The sequence below is a fragment of the Mus caroli genome, unplaced genomic scaffold, assembly GCF_978045245.1.
Source record: "Mus caroli unplaced genomic scaffold, Mus_caroli_1 scaffold_4, whole genome shotgun sequence".
In the NCBI taxonomy this organism is placed as follows: domain Eukaryota; kingdom Metazoa; phylum Chordata; class Mammalia; order Rodentia; family Muridae; genus Mus; species Mus caroli.
This window is the reverse complement of record NW_028227259.1, coordinates 7,755,266-7,767,399: the sequence shown is the minus strand read 5'-3', so window position 1 is coordinate 7,767,399 and position 12,134 is coordinate 7,755,266. Positions and strand designations below refer to the sequence as shown.

Sequence of the window (12,134 nt, the reverse complement as noted above, 5' to 3'; positions counted from 1 at the left end):
AAGCCTTGGAAGATGAGGCAGGGCTGTGGGCACAGAAGGATGGAAGAGAAACTCCCTTGGAAACCTCTAACCAGCTACTGAATCGGTTTACTGAATCAAAAACTACAGCAAAGGACTGGGGGTGTCCCTCAGTGGTAGAGTGTCTCCTCACATGTGCATGCAAGGAGGTCTGGGTTCAATCCTAGCACCATGTGTCAACCAAACAAAAATAGAGAGCAGGTTCTAGAGTAAAAGCTGGATTCTTGCAGGTGCAGTTGGCAGTAATTACTAAAGACCCAAGAATAGCCACCCTCTGCAGCTCAGAGATTTAAGCAGATGACTTGTATTTCTACAGGTCCCTGGGTCATGTGACACCTTAAGCTAATCACTCTGTCTGGCCTTTTGCCACTTTTGCCCTACTTGGGGTAAACAGTGATAGTGCAGATGAAACCGTAAATATTTTCAGAGAAATTGGAACATTTGGACAAAATGTGAGAAATCCAGCCTGTGGTGACATGGACTCATTTTTCTCTTTCCTTTTTGAGCAATGAAACATGGTCTTTGAGACCAGCAGCTGGACAATTTAGTCAGAACTGTGTATATTCATAACAGCTTCACTTTATCAACATTAGTATTTAAGAGACTTTTGCAGACACACACACATACACACACAATATACATTTTTCTTCTCTTAATCATGGGTGAGTTTTTTCTTTGACTTAATTAAAATGTAAGTACCTTGGAAACATTTAATAAACATAAATAGATAAAGAATGTTGAGCAAACACATGTAATACTTATAATTAAAGTCCAAAAGAAAGCAACATTTAAAACACTCCCATAACCCACAGGGACATGAGATATTTTCTATGTAGTTGTATTCAGTTTTCATCTCAAAAGACATTAAGAAAATAATTAATACCTGACAAAGGCATTTCATATAATTAAAAAACAATTTTTATTTTATAATTCTGAATTATCTAGTCAAAGAAAAGGTTTTCATTGTATTTCAAAGGAGTGGTCATACAAATGAGTTAAAAGAACAAATTCTAAGATTTGAGTAGGGCATGTGTTTCAAGTTTTCAAAAGAAATATTGGAGTAGAAGTTCTATCTGGCAGGTGACTTAAAGTCAATAAAATAAATCATTACCACAGTGACATTTTTTTTCCTTAGTAGACCAAGCTCCCTAGGCAATTCTCTGCTGCGTGGTTAGTAAGCTTATGAGCGAGACAAAAGACTAAAAAGAAAAAAGCATTCTCTACCCAAAGTTTTAATTTAATCAAGTTTCTTACTGACATAAACACAGACTTCATGCATTTTTACCATGGGTGGAACCAAAGTACATGCCTTAAGAAACCAAGTAGCTAATTAGATTAGCATAATAGCTTGTAATAGGAGGCAGAAATGCACATGCATTTAGTAGAGGGCACGAGAGTCAGATGATCAAGAATCTTGCTACGGAAGGGCTCAGAGCTGCTTGTTAGTGTAGAGTAGGGACAGCAGAAAGCCCTCTTTCACTGCAGTGGCAAGCAGACATCACTCGAAGAACCCTGACAAAAGTTCTCTGTGCAAAAGGAATTTGTGGACTCTTTCTAAGGCAGTTGCAGCATTGGGCTGTGTCAGAAATCTTTCAGTAAGAGGTCTCATGGGATGTTTTCCTGAATGGTGCAGAAAGGATGCCTATTTTCAAGGCCAGTCTACAGCTGTAATCTCATCACCTTGTGTTGAAATGACTACAAGTTTTGACTGCTTGAGGAAGGAGAGTTTCTGGGTTGAGACCAATTTGCAGTATTTTTTCTTGTACTGAAATAAACTCTCAAAAGGAGGTAAGCAAGCTGTACCCTGTGGCACGGGCCTCTCTTATCCTAGATACCAAAGAGGCAGAGGGCACAGAGGCAGAGGGCAGAAGGCAGAGGGCAGAGGCAGAAGCACCATAAGTTTGAGACCTATATGGACTCAATGTTGAGTTCAAGATCAAACTGGGTGCTGTGGTTTAAATATGCTTGCTTGTCCCAGGGAGTGACACTATTTGGAGTAGTTGTCATCTTGTTAGAGTAGGTGTGTTACTGTGGGTATGGGTGTGGGTGTGGGTGTGGGTGTGGGTGTGGATTTTAGAACACTCTTAAGATCCTAGTTGCCTGGGAGCAGCCTTCCCAACAAGATGCTGAATTCTCAGCTCCTCTGGTGCCATGTCTGCCTGGATGCTGCCATGCTCCTGCCCTGATGGTAATGGACTGAACCTCTGAACCTGTAAGTCAGCCCCAATTAAATGTTGTCCTTATAAGAGTTGCCTTGGTCATGGTATCTCTTCTCACCATCATGAGTAAAACCCTAAATCAGATACTGGCAACTTGATGAGAACTTGTACTCCTGCCCCAAAGAGTAAAAAGAGAGCTGGGGATGTAGCTTAGTGCTGGAACACTTGCCGAGTATGGGAAAGGTCCTGGTTTATTTCCCTATAACATGCACACACAAAGAAGGAGCTCTTTCAGAGCCTTTATATTCTCTATCTAACACAGGATTGTTTTGCATCAGTAAGTCATAGCTAAAAAATAAAAAAAAAATATCTGTAAGCTAAATTTCAATTTATTTCTACATATTAGAGACATGCAGGGATCCAGTTGAAGGCTTAATGGCCCTTTTGTATTGGTTCTTTATTGCAGAGTCTCTTGTCAGGCAAGCTTGTGACTGCTATCCCCATCTACCAGGCGACAACTGGCCTAACTTCTGACCCACTTCCTGCTCACTACTTATCATTTGGCCCTAACAACACCAAGAGCTAGGTGTCCAAACTGAAGCCAACCTTAACCAGCCTTGTAAATTTGTTCCTCCTCTTATATTTCTTGTGTCAGTAAATAACACCCTTGCCAGTCTAGCTGCCCAAACCTTGTTATCGGCCATTTCTTCCTCTTCTTTTATCAGTCTCCAATCTCCTCCATTCCCTGGTGACAAAATCTGAAATATGTCCACATGTCTCTATCCTCTCTCACTTAATCCTGCCTAATAAGATCTCTCATTGAACCATTTGTACCTCCAGCTCCTTGGTCTGTCTAAAGACTCCTGTAACTCAGAGCTCTCTCTTAGAACAACAATTTCAAATGCCAATGTAATTGCCTTTGATTTAAAGTACCTCAGTGGATATGATCTCAAGATACAATTCTAATACTATAGCAGCTTGCAAATCTTCAAGGTCTTCTCACTTGCCACGACACCAGAATTACTTACCATGAGTCTCAAAATATATGAGAAAACTGTTTAGAACTCCGTTGAAGGGTTTCTGTTTTATGTATTCACCATCTAGACCAGTGGTTCTCAGCCTTCCTAATGCTCTGACCCTTTAATACAATTCCTCATGTTGGGGTGACCCCCAACCATGAAATTATCTTATTGCTACTTCATAACTGTAATTTTGCTACTATTATGAGTTGTAATGTAAATCTCTGATATGCAGGATATTTGATAATCAATCCCCCCTCCCCAAAGAGGTTGCAAATCAAAGGTTGAGAACCAAAAATCTAGAATGTCTATCTTAGTTGGGGGCTATTGTTAGAGAACATCACAGCCTGGGATTTCTAATAGTTTCTAATAGTTTTGGAAGTTAGAGTTCCAAAATCAAACTCTAGAAGACTTAGCAAGGGCCTACATATCCTTAGTCTTGCTATGTCTTCACATGCTGAGAGCCAGAAAGTTCTCCTTCATAAGAACACTAATCCTCCATTCATAGAGGACTCATATTTATGACTGAATGACCTCATAGGGGCTCTATTTTCTAGCTCCATATGAGAGTACTATAACACACAAATGGGTAGAAGACATGAACGTTCAGTTCAAGCTTCTATACATGAGATCTCCCAGTTCTCAGAGTGCTATTCCTCATTCTACTTGGCCACTTTCTGACCACCTGTCGGTATTCGCATATATTCTCAATTTTCTAGATAATCTTTTTAATGTCCCAAGCCTTGATCTGGCACTGTCTGGAAACTCTAAGCTTTTCCAGAAAATGACAACTGGGCTGTTGTGTATTTGCACAGCTAGGTGTCTATCTGCTTCCACTGAATTGATAGCCACAAGCAAGGGAAGAAATGTATTTCCTTTTCATGTTACAGGGTTCAGCCCAGTCTGAGTTCTCTGTGTAGTCCTGGCTGTCCTGGAACTCTGTAGACCAGGCTGGCCTCGAACTCAGAAATCTACTTGCCTCTGCCTCCCGAGTGCTGGGAGTAAGGCGTGCACCACCACTGCTTGCAGTCTGAGTTCTCAACCCACTGTTACATGAATAAATAAACAAATGTTGTTTTAAAAAGTGGTATCACAACCTTAAATGGCACAGTATGAGATATAAGAATGTTAGACCTGTCTTGGAAAAGTTATCTTGAAGTAACTGGTTCAGTGAGCCTTGGGTTTCTAAAGGAAGAGAGGATGAAATGTTCAAACCTTGACCGTTGCTCCAGGGAAGAAGAGCCAGTTGCCCGTGTCGACTGGGTCGAGGCTGTCCTCCAGAATGACTTCTCTGTGGGCTGAATTGATGACCAGGATGTTATCCAGGGCCCAGCAGGCCTCGTACACCTCACCCACGCGCAGGCTGTCCTGTTTCCACTGGAACTGCACGCTCTCCCCTTTGGCTTCCTCAGGAAGGTAGAGGATGTGGATGGCTGTGCTCACATTGGAAGGGGCTCTGGAACAAGTGTGAGAAGGCAGGTCAAGCTCACAGTTCAGACCACAGCCGTGCATGAACACGTGATGCTCATTATAGACAAAATGCAAGCCCATGCTCCCACCGTCAGTCTCTGCCGCTTGTTACAGTTTTCCTATTAAAGCAAGTACTAAGTGTGTTCCAATCCGTCAGGAAAAAGAACAGAGGCAGAGAAGATGGCACAAGTTGCTATAATAATACAAAAGGAGTCAAACTGTATCTAGAAGAGTTTTGGCACATGGTAGATATCCCTTTAAAAATCATTCATTTGATAAAAAAAAGAAAAAATTGAAATTAAGTAATATTGATTCTTATTTTGAAATTATACATCAATTGGAGGTCATTGTATGTGATATGTTTAAGAAAAGTGATATCTTTAACATAAGTATATGTGTATATATATGTGATATGTTTATGTATTCATATTTATAGGTGTTATATGTGATATGTTTAAGTATATATACATATGTATATATTACATATAGTCATTATATAATAGTCATTTTATTTTTTATTTTATAGTCATACATTTTTATATCTGGTGACTGAGTGAAATTAGGGATTTGTCATAGAATTAAATGTATTCACTTATAGTTATTTACAATTGTATACAGGCCAATTTTTTAAAAAATTGGTATAATTTAACAAGCTTTTAATATAATATCTATTAGAATCTAGCTCTTCCTGTTATATAATACAAGTTTTATTAATCATTTTATTCTGGCAAAGTAGAAATCTGCTGTTGTAAAAATGATCGTTTAGCTGAGATTAAAAATGGTGCTAAAATGCAAACTAGTGGTAGGCTGGGCTGCGATAAATCAGGTTTGGAAGGGCTGGGGAAAAGCCATATTTTTCACTCACCAGTGAAGCACACATATATCTTCAGAATTGTCAGTGGGGTTATAGATGGTGTATCTCACCTTTGGGGGCAATCAATTCCTTTCTCATTTACAATATTTTATGGTGAGTATTTTTTTAGCTCCCAAAAGAATTTAAACTGAAGAAGAGAATGTACTTTGGATTCAGATGGTGGTTAGAAAAATCTCTCGTGCTGATCACCAATGGTAAGGGCACTTTGCATGCAGAAGTATGGCGGCTTGGTATGCAGCCTAAAATTCAAAGTGTCATTTTCATGAAAAAATTTAATGTGCTCAGCTGAATGTGATGTTCCTTTGCGTAATCAAATGTGCACTTTCATTCTTATCACTTCAAAAGTGTATAGCTCTTTTCTAGCAAGAAATACACATTATAATTTACTTCAGTTATGGTAAAAGAAAGCTGTGGAGATAAAGGTAAAATTTCTATATGTATGTTGGTTTGATTACATCCATTCAGATGTTAAGTATCTGATGTAAATGCATTTTCAAAACACAGAAAATATAAAGAATAGCAAATATTGTCATAAATTTGACACAGCATGTTAGAGTTTAGTGTGCAGTAACTAGCAGTAAATTATACAGCATGCAGGCATGGGGGAATCAGTTATTAAAGCATCCAGGCCTGGGGGATCAGTTATTAAAATCCTGCCTTAGAATTACCTTTCGCAGTTTTGTTAGACTAGAGCTTATGTGGGTTTTTTTTTTAATATACTTCTAGAAACCTTGTACAAATTGGCTAGTATTAAAGATTATCAACCTAATTTTTCTTCTGCTTTCCTAAACAGATCACTGTCCTCTTAATATAAAGAAAAGAGCTAATGGAAAACAAATGTTACAAAATTGATGGAAAATATTCTACTTAAATGTTGCCAACTTAAGAACTAGCCCAGTTGCCACAATCCCTTTAATACGGATTAATTTAATGTGGGGCTCTGGCCCTCAGCACAGCAGGCACTGTGTCTGTCTCAAAGTGTGGGGTATTGGTTTCCTTTTCATTTTATGTCTGTAACCAATCATCCACTCTGAATTTTAGTTCCTGGTTACAACTCTGCAGTAGTGGTAAACAGGATTTGGTATTTTCTAAGCTCATCAAATCTTTCCAACGTTAGAGTTCCTTTTACCTGGAGCATCCTACTTCATTTTCTCATTGGAGAACTCTTGACGTAAAGAAAATACAGGATAGGCCTGTGTGACTTTAGAAGCCAAATGACAGATGATGCAAAAAGCTATGAACCCCTACCACCACGGACAGGGATGGATGCAGGCAGTTGTTACTGGTCATGCTCTCAGCTCTGGATGCCAGGCACAGACAGGTCACCTCCTGCCTGCCACAGCTGGTGATGTTATGTGGCAAAGGATACTCTCAAAAGTTATGATGCCAAATGTGCTGCAGGCCAAAACAGGTCACTACAAGGAGTATTGATGGTAGGAGCTTATGAATGGGAAGGTTACAATCTAGCAGCATCTTCCTCAAGTAGTAATTATGTATGCTCATGACTTGAGGAATGAACAACCAAAGTATTTTAACCATAAAGAAAGACTTCTGGATAGAAGGAAGGCAACTAGAGGTGCAGAAGTCTCACAACAGATCTGGAGCAAATACTTGAAATGGTAACAAACCTAATTTTCTCCAGCTGAATCCAATCAGCAGTATTGTTCTTGGCGTATGACACAGTGATGCTGGGGTCAGAGTAACTAAATCGACATGATCCTGACCCTATAAATAAGAGTAACAACAAATTTCACAGTTAAAAAAACAATGCGATTACAGGCAGTATCCTTGTAAACATTTCAATTTACCTATAAATATTCCCCTGTAAATATTTTCAATATTTTAAAAATATCTAAATGTTTCCTCCATTACTCCTGCTATGTTGAATTTTCCTGTGTTCTGTAATAATGAATATAATCTAATAAACAACCTTAGAAACTGGAAGGAAGGTAAAAAGGATACATTTCTGGTTTCTTTGGAGATATATGAACTATTTTACTTAGACTAAAATAAACAGTTCTGTGGAAAGAAGTATCTAAATTTACAGGACGATTAACAATGCCATGATTGTTTTTGAAGGTTAGTATCAATTGATAGTAATTACTTTAAATGCTATATGACTTGTTGATTTGGGGCAAAGTCACCATTGTCTGTATGTGTGCTAGCTAAAGGAGGCAGTAGCATCTGAGGAAAGAAAACATTGTGAAAATATCCTAGTTCTAAACACATACTGACGATTGGAGGTATGACAGATACTTTATTGCAGCTCAACACTTGATATTTAAGACAGAGACATAGTATCTCACCATGAGTATTTGGCAGCTGCTTCTCATCATTATTTCCAATATTGGAGTATTGGAATTCCAAAGGAAGTTCTAGAACTGATGAAGAGTTTGAGTCTCTATTTTCAATGAGTTCATACAATGAAGAATGGTCTGAGTATAATTTCAGGGGTCTCAGAAAAACCCAAACAGCCATGAAGCCTTTGCTTCAAGTTTACTGAAACCAATACATCAGAGGTTTTTATATAGCAATAAAAACAAATGAACCAAAAGGAAAAGAAACAGTACAATTTGTGTTTAACTTCCACCCATCTGCTACAAGAGCCTCCGTTTCAGCAAATAGCATCTGTTGATCGTTTTCCGTTTGTAGTAGTCAGGGCGCAAGCATTCATCAGACTCATTTATTTCATTTCATTTCAGTGGTGTTTAGTAAAAAACCAGTTAGTTTGAAATTGCTAAAGTTGGCAGTGTGCTAAAAGGCCAAACAGCAGTTTTCCTAGATTTACTCTCACAGCTGAAATGCAGGTGAAAAGGGGTGGAAGAAAGGGGTACCCAACAGGACGCACCCGGCTATCCTGCTTACAGGGAAACCCGCCTTATGCCACTGCAACTGTTGTGAAATTCCACCTTTCATGAGCAGTTGGTTAAAATTAAAATCAAACTGTGTGGCTGGAAATGGAAGCTGGCAGGATCCGTGGGACAAACCAAACAAGAATGAAGTCTGGTAGGGGAAGGCATTTCAGGGGAAGTCCAGGCTAGTTTGAGGCTTTATATTCTATTTGCATGCTTGTTTTATGTTTTGCATGTTTCAAGGGCTTAAAAGTTAATGAATGAGGTGAATCCTTGTAAAGGAAAGAATGACAACCAGAACGTTACACGCAGAATGCAAACTCTTGCAAATTGTTTATAAAGCAAGCATAGAGAGAATGTTGACACACATCAAGTAGATACTGAAAACACCCTGATAACACTTATGTTTTCTATTGGTTTTCTCATGCTGCCTTTTCAGTGTTATGAGAGTAAACTACCAGCCTATGAAACAGACACACTTACCCCTTGACTCACTTTCCCTCAGCCTCTGGATCATAAAATTCTCTCATATCTAAAGTGAGTTCTTTAATCCATCTCCTCTTCCCCACAGTCTAAGGGGTCCTCATTAGCTCTTGCTGGGTGTCTGTGACTGTGATTAGCTCATTATCCTACCTCTAGCCCCCTCTGACTTCACTTGTGTTCCTTCTATAAATGAGTGATTCTCCTGTACCATCGTTTATAATGTTTACTAATTCCCCAGTCTCTCAGCACATTGCCACCAGCATAGAGATCAAATAGGTACTTTCAAGAAACAACTGTACCAGGGTGATCATAAAGGGCTCCAATGGAGGGGTGTTCACCTGGGAGACCATCGCTTGGATTCAGGGTACAATTGGTCTGACAAGGGAACCCAGATGAGAACTGGCAGCTGGGGAACGTACCCTCTGGAGAAGTATTCATCTTTGGAGATCTGCCTTACTCAGTCTATTCCTGAGTCACTCTTGCAGTTCAGTGGATGAATCACACCCCATACTCAGTCAGAGTAAAACTGGTACCTGGTACCAGTCAGTACTATTGTGAGACCTGTTCTTTCCCAAACTCAACATGACTGTTTGACCCTTGTGTAGGAGAGGGGAGGAGTTAGTAACTCTTCATTGCATTCTTTCATACTCTAGTGCCTAATACTACTGCCAACTTCCTGTATCCAGATGTGATGTGCAGAATTACTGCTTCTAGTAGACTCTTTCATATGGAGTGGGGTACCTGAAACAGGTACCTCTTTATTTCCTCTCACATCAAAGGTGTCTGACACATATAAGACCTGATAATAAAGACAATGCTAAGTGTCAAATGCAAAATACCCTCGCTTGCAGATCCGTCTCTCAGAGGCCAGACCACTTTTAGTGCAATCACTCACTGTAAAAATAGCAGCACTGTAAGAATGAGTGATAGAAGGAAGCTCACTGAAACCATAGCAACAACTATGGTCTAAGAGACAATGACGGGCTTAAAATGGGTACCCAGAAAGCAGAGGCAGGTAGGTTGCTTGAGGCCAGCTGGGTCTGTTCAAGAGTTCCAGGAGAGCCAGGGCCAGGGCCAGGGCCACATAGTGAGACCTTGTCTCAACAACAACAATAACAACAACAACAAAGACACAAAAACTTCAAGCACTTTGTTTTTTGCCAACCTATGAAAAAAGTCTGTTACTGTTATTTTAACTCACAAAAAACGAAGTAATAAAGTCTACTGTTACTAAACAAAATCAGTGACCTTCTCAAATTTACTGAAGATGCCACATACCCAAGAAATCTGGTTCCCATGTAGTGCTGCAGACAGATGACCGCCATGCCCACTCTTTGAGGGAGGGCCATATAGTTTATGTTAAAGGGACTTTATTAGTTCTGTCTAGTTATCTCATTTGTCAGTTCTTAATTTTCAGTGGATAAGATGCTGACTGATAAAGATGCACAGATACCAACTGTCATTTACAGCATATTATTTTTTTTTACTCCCAATATTGACTTTATTGTTTCAAACTTAAGGAAACATATTAAGAAAGCTCATACCATTTACTCTGACTTGCTATTAGCTTACACTAATTGTTATTACTTTACTTTTCTTTTTTTTATTAGACATTTTCTTTATTTACATTTCAAATGTTATCCCATTTCCTAGTTTCCCCTCCAAAAATCCCCTATCCTCTCTCCCCTCCCCCTGCTCTCCAACCCACCCACTCCCATTCCTGGTCCTGGCATTCCCCTACACTGGGGCATAGAACAGGACCTAGAGCCTCTCCTCCCATTGATGACTGACTAGGCCATCCTCTGCTAGCGCCACAAGTTCCACCATGTGTTTTCTCTGATTGGTGCTTTAGTTCCAAGGAGCTCTGAAGGTACTGGTTAGTTCATATTGATTTTCCTCCTATGGGGCTTCAGACCCCTTCAACTCCCTGGGCACTTTCTCTAGCTCCTTCATTGGGGACCTTGTTCAGTGGATGACTGTGAGCATCCACTTCTGTATTTGCCAGGCACTGGCAGAGCCTCCCAGGACACAGCTATCATTCATAACTGTCCGTACAGCAACAGATCTTTTTTTTTTTTTAACCAATATTTCATCTCTGGTTTAGGACACATTTGTACTGCAGTATAATGAAAGTCATCCGTTTTTCTGTGATAAAGGTGCTGGGTACCACCTTGAAACTGTCCAGCAGGAAGCAGCCCCTTACTCTTCAGTGAGAAGTCCTGAACAATGCCACTGAACTATACCTTTGAATCTGTGCTATTTAAAAACCCTACGTAGCATGATCAAGTTACAGACAAGAACACTAAATTGTCTAATGACTTCTCCACATTTAACATTCTGTCCTCAGATCACAGTTGCTGACAGTGTAGGGTGTACTTTAAGACAAAGAGAACATGTGGATGGCAGTGTCCTTTTCTTCACACACAAGTCTACAGACATCACATTTCCTTTATATTCCTGTTTTCTACCTATTTCTTGCTATAATGAGGTTTTTTTTTTCTAATTGAAACTATACCCTTTTCCTAATATCTCTCTTTACCTTGCTTGTCATCCTCATCTTTGGGTTCTGCTGAGTACAATTTTAGTTCCTAGTAGACCCAAACTGTTTTAATCTTCTCTTTTCTCTACCTTTACCCACTTTGGTTCTATTACTTACTTCTCAGGCATTTATTAAAACCTACCCTATAAGGACCCAGAATGCTGGTTAATATTCTTTATCAAGCGGACAGGTAGGATCTGGAATTACCTACGAGACAAACTCCTGGGCATGTCTGTGAGGGAATGTTAGATTGGGCTAAGTGAAGTAGAAGAATAGACAGCATATGTCAATGACATCATTCCATGAGCTGAGGATGCTGACTGAATAGAACGGAGAAAACAAGTGAGCTGAGCACCCGCCTTTGTCTCTGCTTTCTGACTGTGGATGCCCTGTGACCAGCGGCCTCACGCTCCTGCTGCTGCCACGATGTCCCTGATACAATGGACTGCACTGCAGATTACAGGATAAAATAAACTCCTCCTTAACCTGCTTTTGTCAAGTATCATTCTCATAGCGATGAGAGAAGTAACTGACATCTCCAGATTTATCTCTCCCAAGAGGTTCCTAGTTAGAGATCCAAGGGCTACTGGCTATCTCCAGTAAACATCTAATATTTAGTCAGATAAAATTAGAAGCACTGTTTTCCCACTTTTTAGAGTGAAATTGTCTCTGATAAATTGTCTACAAGTTGCTATGCGTAGGGGTTAGGAGAGCAGAAAA

At 39.7% G+C, this 12,134-nt stretch overlaps 1 protein-coding gene across 3 annotated transcripts in view; it reads right to left on the bottom strand.

Annotated features, from left to right (window-relative positions):
• Reln (reelin) overlaps positions 1 to 12,134 on the bottom strand; it is a 444,727-nt gene that overhangs the window by 204,708 nt on the left and 227,885 nt on the right. For all 3 annotated transcript variants that reach the window (XM_021163945.3, XM_085836457.1, XM_085836458.1), the window contains exons 9-10: positions 7,169 to 7,265; positions 4,412 to 4,652 (exon numbers count right to left, since the gene is read on the bottom strand). In XM_021163945.3, coding sequence (XP_021019604.1) covers positions 4,412 to 4,652; positions 7,169 to 7,265 — 338 coding nt within the window. The remainder of the gene's footprint in view (positions 1 to 4,411; positions 4,653 to 7,168; positions 7,266 to 12,134) is intronic.